Source organism: Cynocephalus volans, chromosome 7 (assembly GCF_027409185.1).
Source record: "Cynocephalus volans isolate mCynVol1 chromosome 7, mCynVol1.pri, whole genome shotgun sequence".
Taxonomy (NCBI): domain Eukaryota; kingdom Metazoa; phylum Chordata; class Mammalia; order Dermoptera; family Cynocephalidae; genus Cynocephalus; species Cynocephalus volans.
Genome location: NC_084466.1, coordinates 108,058,632 through 108,077,748, shown reverse-complemented (window position 1 = coordinate 108,077,748; position 19,117 = coordinate 108,058,632). Strand labels below are relative to the sequence as shown.

The window sequence follows — 19,117 nt, the reverse complement described above, 5'->3', positions numbered from 1 at the left end:
CCTCCCCAGCAACAAACAGTTTTTAAAAGGCACAACTATTCAGGGCAAAGCAGCACTTCTATAAGGAAAATGCATTTCGTTTGGAAGCTATAAATGCTTACTTGTTCTGGGAAGCTCTCTCCCTCTTCCACTGCCATTCTCTGTGGCCAAGTATGAAACCTGATAAGTCAATTAGTTAACACTTTGGACAGAGCATCACATCTAAAAATATCTGCCCTGGGAAATGTAAAGGTTTCCCCACCTCCCACTAAGGAGGTAAGAACTAGTCAGAAGCGACTAACTATTTGAACGGGGGGTGCTGGGGCAGACAGGAGTATGCAAGTTGCCTTGGCCCTTACGAACAATGTAATACCTCCCACAATTCCCCCACGGACTTACCATATTTGTGGCCTGCAGTCAAGCTCTGTGTATTTAGTCATGATATGTGGAATACCGAAAATAGCAGGGCACTCAGCTGGGGAGTGTACCCTGGCTGCTTGGAATCACTCATGAAACCAGCTTTTGTCATTCTGCTTATCAGCACTTTCCTCTGGATGCAGGCTACTCTGACATTCCATCTAAAGACAATACAACCATTTTCTCTCTGGATCTTTCCAATCCAATCAGGCCTGCCTTTTACTAGTGGGCTTTTTAAACTTTTAATCTCCTTCCCTACATTAGCTTTACTAGTGAAATATGTCTTTACTAATATGTCTGCCTGTACACGTGTACACACACACACACACACAGTGTGAAAACATACTTTACCACCAAGGAGAGTTACCTTACAAACCAAATTTCCTTTTATTCAAGGGCAAACGCAACTGATGACCATCTTTTTAAAAATATGGCACTATACAAAACTCGTGTGTATAACCAGGGGCGGGGGAAACAAATAACTCGTGAATGCTTCTGAGCAATTTTAAAAAAATTTTTCCCCCATCCCAACTAACTGAATTCAACTTTTCAGATTTGGGGCACATAATACTTAGGCAACTTTTTACCATTCTTGCACTTGAGCTCAAGAATCAAAGCCCTGAAAAACAACTTGCTTGTTTTACTGAGAACAGTTCTCATCAATAGCTCCATCAGACCTGTGAGGCTAGAAGGAAAGTGTCCATGGTGGACACTGTGTCATTCAATACATATTTACAAAGAACCTACTGAGTGCCAGACACTACTCTAGGTGCTGGTGTGAGGAAGGAGGAGAAAAGCAATGAACTACATAGGGAAAATCCCTGCCTTGATGAAGCTTATATACCAGCAGGGGAAGGGCAGACAGACAGTAAGGCATAAACATAATAAATAAGCTGTTGAATACACTCAAAGGAATAAGTGCTGTGGGAAAAAGTAGAGCAGGGAAGGAGGATCATATGTGTGCATTTAGGGGTTGGGTGGGGAGGCATTAACATGAGCAATAATGTCAAGTAATAATAATGTAGACAGGGTAGGGTTTTACGTTAACAATATTATGTTGATCATATGAAATAGCCATATTTACATTTCAAAACCAGGTGTATACCAGCAATTTTGTATGTTTCAACATAATAATAATATAATCACAGCTATTATAATTACATTATTAACATTTATCAAGCATGCAAAGACCTATATTCATTTATTTACATAAATTATTTCAGTTTTCATAGTTATGCTGTGAATCAATTTCCCTCTATATATTTGTGAGAGGGAAACAAGTTCAGAGAGGTTAAGTAATCTGCCAAGTAATCAGGATTTGAATCCAATTCTGTATGATTCTAAAAATAAGGTCACGCACTGGAAACAAATAGCAAACACATGTTTTCTTGGCCCCCATAGTGTTTTAAAAAGTATTTAAATTAATAAATCAAGCTTGAGCAAGAAGAACCAAGCTGGAGGGATCACACTTCCTGACTTTGAAATATATTACAAAGCTAGAATAAATAAAACAGTATGGTACTAGCATAAAAACAGACATATAGACCAATGGAACAGGACAGAAAGCCTAGAGATAAATCCAAGTATCTACCATCAACTGATCCTTGACAAGGGTACCAAGCACACACAATGGGGAAAGGATAGTCTCTTCAATAAATGGTGTTGGAAAATTGGATATTCACATGCAGAAGAATGAAACTGGACCTTTATCTTACACCATATACAAAAATCAACTCAAAATGGATTAAACACTTAAACATAAGACTATTAGAAGGATAAAACTATTCTTGCCATAACACTATTAGAAGAAAACATAACTATGCCATAAAACCATTAGAAGAAAACATAAGGGAAAAGCTTCTTGATGTTGGTCTCAGCAATTACCTTTTGGATATGAAACCAAAAGCACAGAAAAGAAAAGCAAAAAGAAAAGTAGGATTGAATCAAACTAAAAAGTTCTGCACATCAAAGGAAACAACCAACAGAGGAAAAAGATAATCTACAGAGTGAGAAAAAATATTTGCAAACCACGTAACTGATAGTGAGTTAATATCCAAAATACATAAGGAGCTCATACAACTCAAGAGCAAAAAACCACAATGAGATAATCACCTCACACCTGTTAGGATGACTATTCTAAATAAGACAAAAGACAACAAGTGTTGGCAAGGATGCAGAGAAAAGGGAACTCTTGCACACTGTTGGTAGGAATGTAAATTGGTACAGCCATTATGGAAAATTTTATAGAGGTCCCTCAAAAAGTTTAAAATAGAATTACCTTATGATCCCGCAATCCTATTACTCAGGGATACAGCTAAAGGAAATGAAATCAGTATCTCGAGATATTTGTACTCTCACATTCAATGCATTAATCACAAGATATGAAAGAAGCAACCTAAGTATCCATCAACAGATGAATGGATAAAGAAAATGTGGTATATATATACACAACTGAATATTCCTCAGCCAAAAAAAAAAGGAAATCCTGCTGTATGTGACAACATGGATGAGCCTGGGGGACACTATGTTAAGTGAAATAAGCCTGGCACAGAAAGACAAATACTGTATGATCTCAGTAATATGTGGAATCTGAAAAAGTTGAACTCATAGAGACAGAGAGTAGAAAGGTAGTTGCCAGGGACTGGAGGGAGGGAAAATGGGAAGATGTTGGTCAAGGTGTACAAAGTTTAAGTATGCAAGCTGAGTAAGTTCTGGAGTCCTAATGTATAGCAAAGTGAATATAGTTAACATACCATATCACATACTCGAAATTTACTAAGAGAGTTGATCTTAAGAAAAAAGAAAAGAACTATTTAAGGTGATAAATAAGTTAATATGTTAATTAGTTTGTGATAATTACTTCACAATATCTATGTATATCAATATATACAATTTTATTTGCCAATTATACCTCAATGAAGATGGAAAAAATAGTTGTCAACATTTGTAAATGGAGAGATTTCTTATCCAAATCTGGAGTTCCAGTTCCAGGTTGTTCAGTACTGACTGTACATCTCCTTTTCCCCTCCCCTCCCTCAAGCATGCATTTACACAACCACAAAACAAATGGTATGCACCCACCATGGGCTGGAAACTATGCTTTGTCAGGGAAAACCTGGAAAACCCTCACTCTGCTGCCTCTGTGCCTGTTCTGAACTCGCACTCAGTGAGGTGGCATCAGAGTCATCTCTGGAGTAGAGGAAATCTGATCTGCCTGATGCACACAGAGTGCTGGAAAGGCGACAGATGCCATCAGCTGGTGCTCAGGAGAAGGTGAGGCTGGCATGAGAAATCCTCACTATCCCCCGGCTGGGCATTACCCAACTGAGGGCAAACTCTTCTTCCATCAAACCCCAGGACACACCCCCAAGCCCAGCTTTTCCACTGAAGCTGCAGACTTTGTTCCGAAGACATCTGCTGTGATTTTGTTTGTTTTTTGGTCTTCCTCAAGGCTGTCCTTTATGACTGTGTTAACCATCTTGGCTTTATCAAAATTTGGGGGCCTAGGAATGCAGGCCTTTGTCTCTGCCCCTCTGATCCTTTAGACAGACCGTAGTGGCCTGCAATGGAAATCAGAAAATGAGATACCTGGCTTCAGGCAGGACATCCAAGTCCTCCTATTCACCGAGACCTCCCTAGGATCTCACTTCAGAGTTTAATACCCTCACGTCTAACGTAGACCCTTCCTACCAATTTCTTAATCTTCTGTCTTCGGTGAGAAGAGAGAACAGTTAGTTGTCGTCTTTTAAACACTCCACACTGCCATAGAGTTATACCGCTCCCTTTCACCCTTCTCCTCCCCAGGATAAATAATCCCAACTGATTCAACCTTTCTGTGGAGCTCTTTACAGGAAAACACTCTATAATTATACTAAATAAGAAGAGTAACAATTCCCATAATTGTGCCTTTCAACCCACCCCCTGGCCAGGACATTTTATTTCTCAAACTATCATTGCTCATCTCGAAGATACTGCAGCTGCAAAAGGAGAAGTAGGGGCAGGAGCTAACATCCCCAAATGGCAAGCACAGCCTGATGGGGGAGGCTGCTGTAGCTTGAAGGAGGAGGCTGGCAGATCTATGGAAAATACTAAATGTTCCACAGTGGGACAGAATTCTAACATTTTCTACCACACTGTATGAGAACAAGTATGCTCCACCTCAAGGAAACCCTATATTTAAACTTTTTCTTTTTTTTTACACAGACAATAAACATAGAGTAAATCACATAATCTCAGCAATCATTTAATCATATAGGAGCTCTATCATACGGGATCCCAGAGTGGTTCCATGATGGTACATTGTGAAATTATGATATTGCTGTGCCCAGAATTCCAGAATTTGTAATTGGATTCCTTTAATGAGAATAAAGACTTAGGGTATTTACATAGTGATTTAATTTACAAAATGTCTAACTTGTGATTTTCAAAGTGCATCAATACTGTTCAGTAAAAAAGGGCAATGCTCATGAACAATGATGGTATAAGCATTGCTTCAGATAGTTACCTTTTGGAGGCTCAGACTAAGGGACAAAAACTTGCACCAGGCTGTGTACGGAAGAGCCACCAACCAGCCAAAAGCAAACCCTGGTAATACTTTTCGGCATAGATCTTTGAAATGTCGAGCCCCTTAATAGTCATGGCCTTTCCCATCAATCCACATACCTGAGTAGGAACCGAGGATCCAGCGACAGCTCATGTCAAGCCATCCTGAATCATGAGTTGTCCCAGCTGGGAGTGGCCAGGGAAGCTATCTGTGCAAGCAGAGGATGAGCCTGGGTGATGCTGAGGGCTGGTGCTGGGACGCCCCAGGTGTGAGCCTCCATTGACTTCTGTGCTCTGCTGGCAGGTTGTGAGCACTTGCCTGCCACCTGTCCTTTGTATCACTGACATCTAACCAAGGGCTCTATACAGTACATGCTCAGAAAATGTTTCAGGAAGGTGCGAGCACAGAGAGGGACTGAGGGGAGGGCTGCACATTCAGTGGTTTTCAGGGCTAATCCTCAAATTCAGGAAAGGGGAAGAGGGTTTTTGTACCTGTGTTGAAACAGTTCCTGAAATCCCACTACTTCCTAAATCCTTTCAAGACCCAGAAGACAAATGCCTGGAGAGGTGCCCCACCCCCCACCCCATTCTGTCCATCCTGAAAATGGGTCTCCCACAAACCAACTTCTCAAGTTCTGAAAGTCAGTTTTTCTTGAGATGTCTGCTAATATCTAGATCAGGGGTCTGCAAACTACACCCTGGGGGCGAAATCTGACCTGCTACCTGTTTTTGTGTGGCCTATGAACGAAAACTGGCTTTTACATTTTTAAGTGGTTGAAAAAAAATCAAAAGAGGAGTAATATTTTGACGTGAAAATTTTATGCCATTCAAATTTCAGTGTTCACAAATAAAGTTTTATTTGAGTACAGCCACAGTCATTTGTTTACGGATTCTCTATAGCTGCTTTCACACTTCAATGGCAGTAGTTGTGAGAGGCCATATGGCCAACAAAACCTAAAATACTTCTCAGTTGCTATCTGGCCCTTTCAGAAAAAGTTTTTTGACCACTGATCTAGAGTCTGGGGTTTGACAGACTTAAATGAAAGGCCGGGGATTCCTGTGTACCTATAATGCTGTCTGATTTTGAGATTAAAAAAAGTGATAGAAGCCCCCCACAACTCCAGTAGAGTCCACATATTAGCTTTTTATGACCAAAAAAAAATAAAAATAAAAATAAAAATCACTGCCTTTTCATGTAATAATTTAAAGTACTAATATCCTCTCTCTCCTCTCTTTATGTGTCACACACAAAATGCTGAGCATTAGGACCTGGATTCTACATAATTGCCTCTGTTCAATAGTCAGCACATGAAATGCTTCTTAAAAAGGAAAAAAAAAAAAGAAATGACAACACCATTTATATCGCTGATGTGTCTCCTGAAAACTTGTAGTAACAAAATGTGCTCTCTTTCCTTTGTTTTCTCCCTTCTTTCAAACTGAGGCCATGACACAGGCATTATTCAAAGGCACACATGGAAAAAGCAGCTCATTGAGCTTTTAAGAGGGCAAATGATCTAATCTACAAGGCAGCTTTCACACAGCCAATTAATCTGGATTGGCTGTATTCAATATTTCCCACTATCTTCATTAGGGCATATTCTACCCTCTTTTATTGGCAGATAAAACGCACAAGATAAAGGATAAAAGTCCGGAGACCCAGCTTTGACAGGAGTCCCTTGACTTTAGAGGGAAGTGAGTTGGGATGTCACTGTGGGGACCCTGAGGTCAGAGACTCAATAGCGTGAGGGTGGGGAACACGCAGAGTGGTCAGGGAAGCTGTTTCCAACCACCTTTTCTCTCCTATTCCTTGGGTCCTCAGCCTCCAACATCCAAGATCAGCAATACCCTGTCTAGGCAAGGGCACACGACAGCTACCTTGGGGGTTACTTTTACTAATTTGATGGATTCCAAGGTGGAGACGGCCACTTCATTGAACCCTCAGGAGTCTTGGCTTATCACTGATAGAAAGCAGCTAGAACTCCTCTGGCAATGGATATCTGGAGTCCTTTTAAGCCAGGAGCTTCTACTCCCATTGAGTTCATAGCTCCATCCCCTCATCCATAATACCTCTCCTCCCAAGCTCCACTACCACATTCCCTCAAAATCTTGCATTCCAGGAGAATTAGAATAGATGGACTCAACATACCACCCCCCTTCCTTACTTTTGCAAATGGTTCTATACGCAAATGAGCCCAGATACACAAAAATAAATGGTGTGTAATAACATGTCTTCAGCACTTCATATATATTCATTCTTGACACCCGCACACTTCACAGACAAAATTTAAAAGGTGCTGTCCGTTAATGGAGAAGGCAGGCAGGTTTTTATTAGCCCAAATCACATTAAGAAGCCAGGTTACTTCTTGACTACCAAAGCTGTGTTCAGTGTAGCCTGAAGAAACAAATGGGGAGAGAGTTCTTCAGTATTTCATAAGCTCTTGAATATATAAATATAAAGCATGCAAAACTTGGAATTGATTATGATATGATCACTTTTTTTGCTTTCTCTGAGGGGCTCCATTGAATGATGATATTCTTAGCTAGATGAAATTGACTATGTTTCTGCTGTTGTGCATAATCAGGGCTTGAAGATTTTGAAAACGTAATGAACTCTGTGGGGTTTAATTAGCTTAAGAACAAGACCTTTAAAGATGATGAGCTTACAGTTGTGCATTTTGACATTGACACATTACTCCAGGAGGGTGTCCTGAAAATGCGACACCCACACACATCTCTGGAGATGAACAAGAAGGCTGGGATAACTTGCAATAGGAAGTTGTGTCTGCATTTTGAATACTAATATACTCTTTTTAAAGCATGTGAGTAAGGGAAAAACAATTGTAGAAATATACCAACTCCTTTTAAAATTCTCTGTCCATTTAAAATATACAAAAAGAAGAAATCAAAGGTAAGAAAGAGGGGAAAGAAGTTAGGTTTGCAAAATCAATCACCCCACTATCAAGCATGCAGCAGTTTCCTAAATGGCATTTTATCAGGCAGAAATCAGTGAATGCAATTTCTTTTAAAGTCTTATATCATAGAGCAATACACACACACAGGTTTCCAGGAATCTTCAATGATTATTCAATTCTAACTGCAATGCTTTCATTCTGAGTTTGATTTATGGACGATAGATTTTCATCTGCAAATAAAAGGAAAAAACTAAGATCCTGTTTCCAGGCACTGCTTTTGTAATAAACAAATACACACACACACTTAAATATTATAAAAGATGTGTTAAATGTGGATAATCCTTTAAAGAAATGGGTTATCTTTTATAAATGGGAAGTGCTATCTATTAATCTAGAAAATTGTTCTTTGAAACAAATTATGCATAATTTTGATACATTAGGGAAAAGTAAATAATAGTTTAATATGAGGAACTAAAAAGTGCGTGTATTTAAAAGTTCAGGAGACAGGAAGAGAACAAATTAATAAATCAATGTGGCAGAAAGTTATTAAGAAGCAACTCTAAGCTCAGGAGCCTCGGATGCCTACCCCAGACAGATCTGCAATCTGATTCCAACACAAGTAACTCCCAATGTCTAAAATGTTTAGAAATGATAGAATTATTGAAACTCCCTCCTTTCTACTGAAAGTATTTTTCTCCAGAAATTCAAAAACGGGGTAGAACTAAATATCTTCATATACCACTCTTATCTGCAATGTCCTTTTCTTCACCTCTGGACATCAAAAGGTCAAGTGGAACAAGTCATGGGAGGGTCCGCCCCTCTGCAGAGAGGACTGGTGTATGTCATGTGTTTTGCTTTAAGGGGACAGAGCACTTACTGACTCCAGCCTGCATTCCAACCATCTTTAATCTCTCTTAGGCAGAGGATGAAGGGGGATTGGGAAGCAGCAGTCAGTTATGAGAAAAAAGAATTCCTCCTCTCATCGAAGTGCCAGACCTGGTAGAGAAAGGCCATCTTGTGGTGGTGGTGGTTTAATTTTGAAGACCTGTGGAAATGTCCCTCTCCTTGCTTCATTATCTCCTTAACTAGATGGAGGTCTGTTGTCTACTGGATGAAAAGCAATATGCAATCAAAACAGCACATGGATGAATTAAGAAGAAAGGAACGCAACTCTGTCCTCAGATGGGTACTGCTGAAATAGCAGGTGGACAAGGGTGGGCCCCTTCAGAACTCCCGTTCCGAATATTCATAAATCAGACCACACTGAAATGTAACCCTACTTTGCTACACTAAATGATAAGTGAGTTATTCACATTTAGTCAATTAATTAAATGTTAACTAAGTAAAGGTAAACAAAGGACAAAAAAGATAGTCCTAGTACCTTCTTCAAGGAAATTTTACTCCAATTAAGGGGAAAGAAAACTTACTTGCATAAAGTAATTTGGAAAAACATCTACACCTAAACAAATTCTCTGCTCTCACCTAATACCTCTCTCTTCTGCCCCTAGTTTGTGCTCCCAACACACTGGCCTCTTTTGTATTCCTCCAAAACGCAATTTTATTCTCTTCTCTGGGTCTTTGTACTTGCTGTTCCCTCCACCTGGAATGCTCTCTTCCTCTAGACCTTTCACGGCTGGTCCCTTCTTATCAACAGATCACAAAATAGATATTTCCTTCTGAGATGGGCCTTTCCTGGCCACCCAATCTAAAGTGGGCCTGAAATAACTACCATGTCACCATCACTTTCCATGTAGCACTATCTGACCAGTGTCTCATTTATAGGTTCAGAGTTTGTTTCCTCCTGCTCCCTGGCCCTGTAGACTTTTAGTTCTTGAAAGCAGAGCTTTTGTTCATCTTGAGCACTGGGAACATAGCAGATGCTCCACTAATTTTTTTTTTTTTTTAACTGTTACGTGCATTTTTTTTTTAAACTTGTCAATATACATTGTAGTTGATTTTCATGACCCTTTCCCCATTCCTCTTCTCCCCTCCCTCTTTCCCCTCCCCCGCATCATATCTGTTCACATGTCTTAACAAGTCCCACTAATGTTTTTAAATGAATGTGAGCAACCAGAGTTCAGAGTCTGTGGGCAGGAATGAAAGAAGACAGGCTTGAGCTGGTTTTTGAGGGTACTTAAAATTGCTAAAGGAAGATGAACATATCCTAGGCTGAGGGAAAAAGTCAAGCAAAATAAGTTCTGGAAGTATTCTCTGTGGGGACAGCTGCAGGGAAGGCGGGGAGGAAAACTAACAATTATTGAGCCTCAGTTCTCAGCCAAGCCCTGGGCTGGGTGCACAGCATTTCAGAGCTGGAATGAATAAATCTCTTTATCCACACTAAGAGGCCTAAAGAAAGAAAATGTGGTACTTATACACAGTGGAATACTACTCAAGCATGAAAAAGAATGAAATCCTGTCATCTGTGGCAATATGGGTGAGCCTGGAAGACATTATGTTAAGTGAAGTAAGTCAGGCACAGAAAGATAAATACCGCATGTTCTCAGTCATGTGTGAGATCTAAAAAAAAGAAAAGTGGAGCTTTTTAGAAATAGAGTAGAATTGAGGTTACTAGAGGTGGGAAGGAGAGAGGGGGGGGGGAATAGGGAGAAGTGGACTAATGGACACAAAATCACAGCTAGATAGGAAAAATAAGTTCTGGTGGTGTATAGCAGCGCTAGGTGTCTATAATTAGCAATAATTTATTGTATGCTCTCAGATGGCTAGATGAGAGGAACTCAAATGTTCTCATTACAAAGAAATGATAATTTTCTATGATGATGAATGTGCTAATTACCCTGACTTGATCATCACATATTGTATACAGGTACTGAATTATAACTCTGTAACCCATAAATATGTGCAATCAAAATACATCTTCTGTGGCTGTTAAAAAATAAATTGATTTTTTAAAAAAACAGGCCTCAAGAATGGTGCCAGACATAGTGCTTGGCACAGAGCAAGTCCTCAGTCAGTATCTGTTGAGTGCTGGAAATGTCTACTCCACATTGATATGCTCCCTGACAGTCCAGCGAGGGAGGCATGGTGAATGCTCTGTTCCCACGTTAAAAAACGTTTGGCAAGGTGGGCACAGTCTCATTACCTACAGACTTTGTCATGTTATACCAATTCAGTCTTGGCCTTGTCGGGGCTCAGAAAAGTGACAATCCAAAGTGAAGGCCTCAGAAGCAAAGTTTTCCTTTGACTCTCCTGCTCCCCTCTATCTCTCAGACTTGTTCTTCCCTCAGAACGAGCCATACAAACTAGAATCCCTCTCTGCCAAGGCATGTCATAGAAACACGACCCTTTTTCCCAAAGCCGGGTATAAAGACTAAAATTATACTCTAATCCCCCAGCCCCCTGCCTCTCTGTCTTGAAGCTGGCCAAAATAAATTCTCTGACCTACCTTGTCTGATTGTAGGTCATAAGACCCCCATTTCATAAAGGTCTTCCCCATACCCTGGAGGAATGAATGCTACACAGAGAGCCCAAGGAGAATCTGAACAGACAGGCCTTGCTGGGTTTCCCCACTCAGTCTGTCAACATTAGATCACACTCTTCTTGTCCAACTTCTACACGGCTGCTCCTGCCTCATAGACCCTACGCATACAAATGGACAGTCTCCCCTATATCTCTGGGTCTTCATTCTGAAGGCTCCTGTGGTTACATAAAACTATGGTCCAATAAATTCGTCATGCCTTTTTCCCCATTCATCTGTGTTTGTCAGCTGATTTTTCAGAGAACCTTCAGGGGCTTGGACGGGAAGTATCCCTTGACCCCTACAGCCTCCAAATGAGCAGCACTTAATCTTAGGCCCAGAAGGGACCTCACAGTCAGTGGGACCCAATTTTTCCAATAACAAACCTATACAGGCAAAATGACTTGTCCAAAGTCACACTGCTCGTTAGTGGGTTCCGTATCTCCCTTTATGAAAACTCTCACTGTGATTTAAAATAAAACCAACTAATTCATTGCCGATATTCACAAATAATGAGATTTCATATAAAAATCCAGATTTTTTTCCTCCTCTTAAAAAATGAGGTGTTTTAAGCAAAATGTGACCCTCATTTCCATGGAGCAACAACTGGCTGCATCTGAGCCAGAGCTGTGATTTTTATTTTTTTTTTTATTTTTTTTTATTTATTTATTTTTTTTTAATTTTATTTTGTCGATATACATTGTAGCTGATTAATGCTCCCCATCACCAAAACCTCCCTCCCTTCTCCCTCCCCCCCTCCCCCCCAACCATATCCTTTCTGTTTGTTTGTTGTATCAACTTCAAATAATTGTGGTTGTTATATCTTCTTCCCCCCCCCCCGGTTTGTGTGTGTATGTGTGTATGTGTGTGTGTGAATTTATATATTAATTTTTAGCTCCCACCAATAAGTGAGAACATGTGGTATTTCTCTTTCTGTGCCTGACTTGTTTCACTTAATATAATTCTCTCGAGGTCCATCCATGTTGTTGCAAATGGCAGTATTTCATTCGTTTTTATAGCTGAGTAGTATTCCATTGTGTAGATGTACCACATTTTCCGTATCCACTCATCTGATGATGGGCATTTGGGCTGGTTCCAACTCTTGGCTATTGTAAAGAGTGCTGCGATGAACATTGGGGAACAGGTATACCTTCGACTTGATGATTTCCATTCCTCTGGGTATATTCCCAACAGTGGGATGGCTGGGTCGTATGGTAGATCTATCTGCAATTGTTTAAGGAACCTCCATACCATTTTCCATAGAGGCTGCACCATTTTGCAGTCCCACCAACAATGTATGAGGGTTCCTTTTTCTCCGCAGCCTCGCCAGCATTTATCGTTCATAGTCTTTTGGATTTTAGCCATCCTAACTGGGGTTAGATGGTATCTCAATGTGGTTTTGATTTGCATTTCCCGGATGCTGAGTGATGTTGAGCATTTTTTCATATGTCTGTTGGCCATTTGGATATCTTCCTTAGAGAAATGCCTACTTAGCTCTTTTGCCCATTTTTTAATTGGGTTGCTTGTTTTCTTCTTGTAAAGTTGTTTGAGTTCCTTATATATTCTGGATATTAATCCTTTGTCAGATGTATATTTTGCAAATATTTTCTCCCACTCTGTTGGTTGTCTTTTAACTCTTTTAATTGTTTCTTTTGCTGTGCAGAAGCTTTTTAGTTTGATATAATCCCATTTGTTTATTTTTCCTTTGGTTGCCCGTGCTTTTGGGGTCGTATTCATGAAGTCTGTGCCCAGTCCTATTTCCTGAAGTGTTTCCCCTATGTTTTCTTTAAGAAGTTTTATTGTCTCAGGGTGTATATTTAAATCCTTAATCCATTTTGAGTTGATTTTAGTATACGGTGAGAGGTATGGATCTAGTTTCATTCTCCTGCATATCGATATCCAGTTATCCCAGCACCACTTGCTGAAGAGGCAGTCCCTTCCCCAGTGAATAGGCTTGGTGCCTTTGTCAAAGATCAGATGGCAGTAAATGTGTGGGTTGATTTCCGGATTCTCTATTCTATTCCATTGGTCAGTGTGTCTGTTTTTATGCCAGTACCATACTGTTTTGGTTATTATAGCTTTGTAGTATAGCTTAAAGTCAGGTAGTGTTATGCCTCCAGCTTTATTTTTTTTGCTGAGCATTGCTTTGGCTATTCGTGGTCTTTTATTGTTCCATATAAATGTCTGAATAGTTTTTTCCATTTCTGAGAAAAATGTCTTTGGAATTTTGATGGGGATTGCATTGAATTTGTATATCACTTTGGGTAGTATGGACATTTTCACTATGTTGATTCTTCCAATCCAAGAGCATGGAATATCTTTCCATCTTCTTGTATCCTCTCTAATTTCTCTCAGCAGTGGTTTGTAGTTCTCATTATAGAGATTTTTCACCTCCTTGGTTAACTCAATTCCTAAGTATTTTATTTTTTTGGTGGCTATTGTAAATGGGCAGGCTTTCTTGATTTCTCCTTCTGCATGTTCACTATTGGAGAAAAGAAATGCTACTGATTTTTGTGTGTTGATTTTGTATCCTGCTACTGTGCTGAAATCATTGATCAATTCCAAGAGTTTTTTTGTAGAGGTTTTAGGCTGTTCGATATATAGGATCATGTCATCTGCAAACAGGGACAGTTTGACTTCATCTTTTCCAATCTGGATGCCCTTTATTTCCTTCTCTTCTCTGATTGCTCTGGCTAGTACTTCCAACACTATGTTGAATAGGAGTGGTGAGAGTGGGCATCCTTGTCTAGTTCCTGTTCTTAAAGGAAAAGCTTTCAGCTTTTCCCCATTCAGGATGATATTGGCAGTGGGTTTGGCATATATGGCTTTAATTATGTTGAGATACTTTCCCTCTATACCTAACTTATAGAGGGTCTTTGTCATGAATGAGTGCTGAACTTTATCAAATGCTTTTTCAGCATCTATAGATATGATCATATGGTCCTTGTGTTTGAGTTTATTAATATGGTGTATCACATTTATTGATTTGCGTATGTTGAACCAACCTTGCATCCCTGGGATGAATCCCACTTGATCGTGATGAATAATTTTTCGTATGTGTTGCTGTATTCTGTTTGCTAGTATTTTAGTGAGGATTTTTGCATCTATATTCATCAAGGATATCGGCCTGTAGTTTTCTTTTTTGGTTATATCTTTACCTGGTTTTGGTATCAGGATGATGTTTGCTTCATAGAATGAGTTTGGGAGATTTGCGTCCGTTTCAATCTTTTGGAATAGTTTGTAAAGAATCGGTGTCAATTCCTCTTTGAATGTTTGGTAAAATTCTGCTGTGAATCCATCTGGTCCTGGGCTTTTCTTTGTTGGGAGCCTTCTGATAACAGCTTCAATCTCCTTTATTGTTATTGGTCTGTTCAAATTTTCTACGTCTTCACGGTTCAGTTTTGGGAGCTTGTGTGCGTCCAGAAATTTATCCATTTCCTCCAGATTTTCAAATTTGTTGGCGTATAGTTGTTTATAGTAGTCTCGAATGATTCCTTGTATTTCAGATGAATCAGTTGTAATATCGCCTTTTTCATTTCTAATTTTTGTTATTTGAGTCTTCTCTCTTCTTTTTTTTGTTAGCCATGCTAATGGTTTGTCAATTTTATTTATCTTTTCAAAAAACCAACTTTTTGATTCGTTGATCTTTTGAATTGTTTTTTGGTTTTCAATTTCATTCAGTTCTGCTCTGATCTTAATGATTTCTTTCCGTCTGCTAACTTTAGGATTGGATTGTTCTTGTTTTTCTAGTTCTTTAAGGTGAAGTGTTAGGTTGTTCACTTGCCATCTTTCCATTCTTCTGAAGTGAGCATTTAATGCAATAAATTTTCCCCTCAATACTGCTTTTGCAGTATCCCACAGGTTTTGGTATGATGTATCATTGTTTTCATTAGTTTCAATAAACTTTTTGATTTCCTGCTTGATTTCTTCTTGGACCCATATGTCATTAAGTAGAATGCTGTTTAATTTCCATGTGTTTGTATAGTTTCCAGAGTTTTGTTTGTTATTAATTTCTAGTTTTAATCCATTGTGGTCTGAGAAGATACATGGGATAATTCCAATTTTTTTGAATTTATTGAGACTTGATTTGTGACCTAATATGTGATCTATCCTGGAGAATGATCCATGTGCTGATGAGAAGAATGAATATTCTGAGGTTGTTGGGTGGAATGTTCTGTAGATATCTGCCAATTCCAATTGGTCTAGAGTCTTGTTTAGATCTTGTGTTTCTCTACTGATTCTTTGCCTAGATGATCTGTCTAATATTGACAGTGGAGTGTTCAGGTCCCCTGCTATTATGGTATTAGTGTCTATTTCCTTCTTTAGTTCTAATAGAGTTTGTTTTATAAATCTGGCTGCTCCAACATTGGGTGCATACATATTTATGATTGTTATGTCTTCTTGATGGATCAGTCCTTTTATCATTAAGTAGTGTCCCTCATTGTCTCTTTTTATGGTTTTTAGTTTAAAGTCTATTTTGTCAGATATAAGAATAGCCACTCCAGCTCGTTTTTCTTTTCTGTTTGCATGGTAAATCTTTTTCCATCCTTTCACTCTTAGTCTGTGTGAATCTTTATGGGTGAGGTGGGTCTCTTGTAGGCAGCATATAGTTGGGTCCTGCTTTTTGATCCAGTCAGCCAGTCTGTGTCTTTTAATTGGGGAATTTAAGCCTTTAACATTAAGAGTTGTTATTGAAAGGTGTTGATTTATTCTTAGCATTTTATTGGTTGTTTGGTTGTCTTAGGTGTCTTTTGTTCCTTGCTTTCTGATTTACTGTTTGGTTTCTTTGTTTGTTGGTTCCTTAGGTTGTAGATAGTGTTTTTGTTAGCTTGTTTTCTCTTCATGAATGCCATTTTTATTGTACTAGCGGGTTTAGATTTTTCTTAGGTTTTTATGGCAGTGGTAGTTATTTTTCAGAAACCAAACCCAGTACTCCCTTGAGGATTTCTTGTAAGTGTGGTCTTGTGGTAGTGAACTCCCGCAGTTTTTGTTTGTCTGAGAAATATACTATTTGCCCCTCATTTCGGAAGGATAGCCTTGCAGGGTAGAGTATTCTTGGTTGGCAATCTTTCTCTTTTAGTATTTTGAAAATATCATCCCATTCCTTTCTAGCTTTTAGGGTTTGTGATGAAAAGTCTGATGTTAACCTGATTGGGGCTCCCTTATAGGTGATTTGACGCTTCTCTCTTGCAGCTTTTAAGATTCTCTCTTTGTCTCTGAGTTTTGCCAATTTGACTATGACATGTCTTGGAGAAGGCCTTTTTGGGTTGAATACGTTTGGAGATCGTTGAGCTTCCTGGATCTGAAGATCTGTGATTTTTCCTATACCTGGGAAGTTTTCTGCCACTATTTTGTTGAATATGTTTTCAATGGAATCTCCATTTTCCTCCCCTTCTGGAATACCCATGACTCGGATATTTGAGCGCTTGAGGTTGTCTGATATCTCTCTCAGATTTTCTTCCATGTCCTTGATTCTTTTTTCTTTCTTTTTGTCTGCTTGTGTTATTTCAAACAGCCCATCTTCAAGTTCAGAAGTTCTCTCTTCAACTTCGACAAGCCTGCTGGTTAAACTCTCCGTTGTGTTTTTTATTTCGCTGAATAACTTCTTCAGTTCAGCAAGTTCTGCTACATTTTTTTTCAGGACATTGATTTCCTTGTATATTTCCTCTTTCAGATCCTGTATACTTTTCCTCATTTCATCATGATGTCTAGCTGAGTTTTCTTGTATCTCATTCAGTTTCTTTAGAATTATCACTCGAAATTCCTTGTCAGTTATTTCAAGGGCTTCTTGTTCTATAGGATCTAGAGTATGAGATTTATTAACTTTTGGTGGTGTACTTTCTTGATTTTTTGTATTTCTGGTGTCTTTTTTTTGGTGTTTATTCATTGTGGCAGGGGGTTTCACAGTCCACCGGTTTAAGACTAATGATTAACTAGGATGTTGCTGTTGTTGCCAATTTGGTATGGCTCCCGCCGTGACTGCTCAGTTGGCCTCTAGTGTCTTGTGTGTGTGGTTGCCTCAGGTCTTGCGCTTCTCCGGGGATCCACCTTTCTGGTCAGCTTGTACTCTGCTGGGCTGGTGGATCACGTACCACAGGGTGTGTGATCTCTGTTGAGCTTTCACTTTCTGTACAGGACTTCTCCCCGTTCCGTGTGCTCTGGCCCAGGCTGTTAGATCGTGCAGTGGCGACCCCACCGGGTGTGTGGTTTCTGTCGAGTCTCCGCCTCCCTGGCCGCACGTCTCCCCCCTCTGTGCACACTGTGCTGGGTTGGGGCGTGTCTTCTGCACCCCTCGTCTATCAGCTGGGCCTTCAAGACCCTGCTCAGCACCGCCTCGCCCAGGAAGTCTACCAGGTTTCTGCTAGGCACAGACGACCGGTCTCTCTGGGTGCCTTTGTAACACTGTGTAGATCTTTCTCGGGTCTTGTTCACCTTTGTATCCCCCCGGTATAAACCGAGTCTAGTGCCCGCCTGCAGCCTGCTCTCCGGCAGGTTCAAGCGGACCTGGGAACTCTCCTACCACACTATTCCCAACCAGAAATTCGTTAGGCTTTTTTCCAAACTGGTGGTCGCAGAGATGGTATCTGCCTCCCAGTAACAGGAAGTTTACTGGGGCGGAGTCCAGGGTGTGGTGGAGTGACAGTCGGCCCGCCCGTACTTCCTAGCCCTCCCAAAACTGGTCGGGACGCCCCACACCCCCAGCCCTGCCAGAGAACCGTGGAGGGAGTGGGAGAGGAGGCCGGCCCGCAGGGTCCGGAAAGCCCCGCGCCAGGCCAAGCAAATGGGCTCAGTGATGGCCGAGCAGGGCGGAGCTGCCCGCACCTGGGAAAATGGAGGCAGCACCGGGGCAGTGAGTGGCCTGGTGGTGCAGGCGGGGAGCCGCGTGGTCATCCACCCCCCGAACAGAGCTGTGCCAGGGATCGCTCACAGTGCTGTGCCAGGTCGGGCGCTCGCTCTGTCTCTGGTTTGTTGCCTTCCGTGTTCTCGGCGCTGCCGCCTCGGGCTGTTCAGTCGCGGCGCCGCTCGGGCGCTCCCAGGAGTCTTCTTTAATGCCGGCCTGAAACCTCGAATCCTGAATAGGGCAGCTGGCCGCCTTCAGTGCGGCCCCAGCCTCCGGGATCCTGGCTGCATCCACAGCAGCCCTGGCGCCGTGTTCCCTGTTTCAAGACTCGCTTTTGCAGCTAAGAATCAGTTCTTTTCCTGCTCCACACTTCAAAGCTGTTGCCTGTAAATGAGGCAGCCTCTCCTGCCGGGGGCAAAGTGGCGTTGAGCCCCCATGACCGGCCAGCAGCAGCAGTCCTCCCTTAAGAGATGGCCAGAGGAAGGTCCACAAGTTTCCCGGCTGCCTGAGGCCCAGTGGCCACCTTTTCCACCTCAGCTACTCCGCGCCAGCCGCTGCAGCCGCCGCCATCTTGAAACTCCAGAGCTGTGATTTTTAGCTGGCCATTTCCTCGGCAGTGTGCTCCAGTCCCCCAGCCTGGTCTCCGTAGACAGTGGACTTTGCAGGTCCATTATTGATAGCCATCAAGAGGCCCGATTGAAAACACCTGGGTCCTCCCCAGGGCACAGAACAGGTAGAGTAGGGATCTTGATGGGAAGGTCAGTCACAGTAGCTATGGTTAATCTTTAGGGACAGGTGTCCTATACATTTTTGCATGTCTTTCACTTGGCACAATACGTGAGATATGTCTGTTGAACTGAGCAGAAAAGAACTGAACATGTCCCGTTTGGAAATGGCACTTCCTCCCAGGGCCCTGGGGATAACACGAGCTGTGACTTTGTTAGGTCAACA

General features: G+C 41.0%; 1 protein-coding gene across 3 annotated transcripts in view; it reads right to left on the bottom strand.

The window, feature by feature from the left end:
• Positions 1-19,117, bottom strand: part of ANK3 (ankyrin 3) — a 502,256-nt gene that overhangs the window by 229,427 nt on the left and 253,712 nt on the right. The window contains exon 1 of one of the 3 annotated variants that reach the window (XM_063103190.1): positions 102-230. The exons of the other annotated variants lie outside the window; for them this stretch is intronic. Within the exon in view, the coding sequence (XP_062959260.1) occupies positions 102-137 (36 nt within the window). The 5' untranslated portion in view covers positions 138-230. Of the gene's footprint in view, positions 1-101; positions 231-19,117 lie in introns of those variants that run through there. 3 annotated transcript variants of the gene reach the window in all.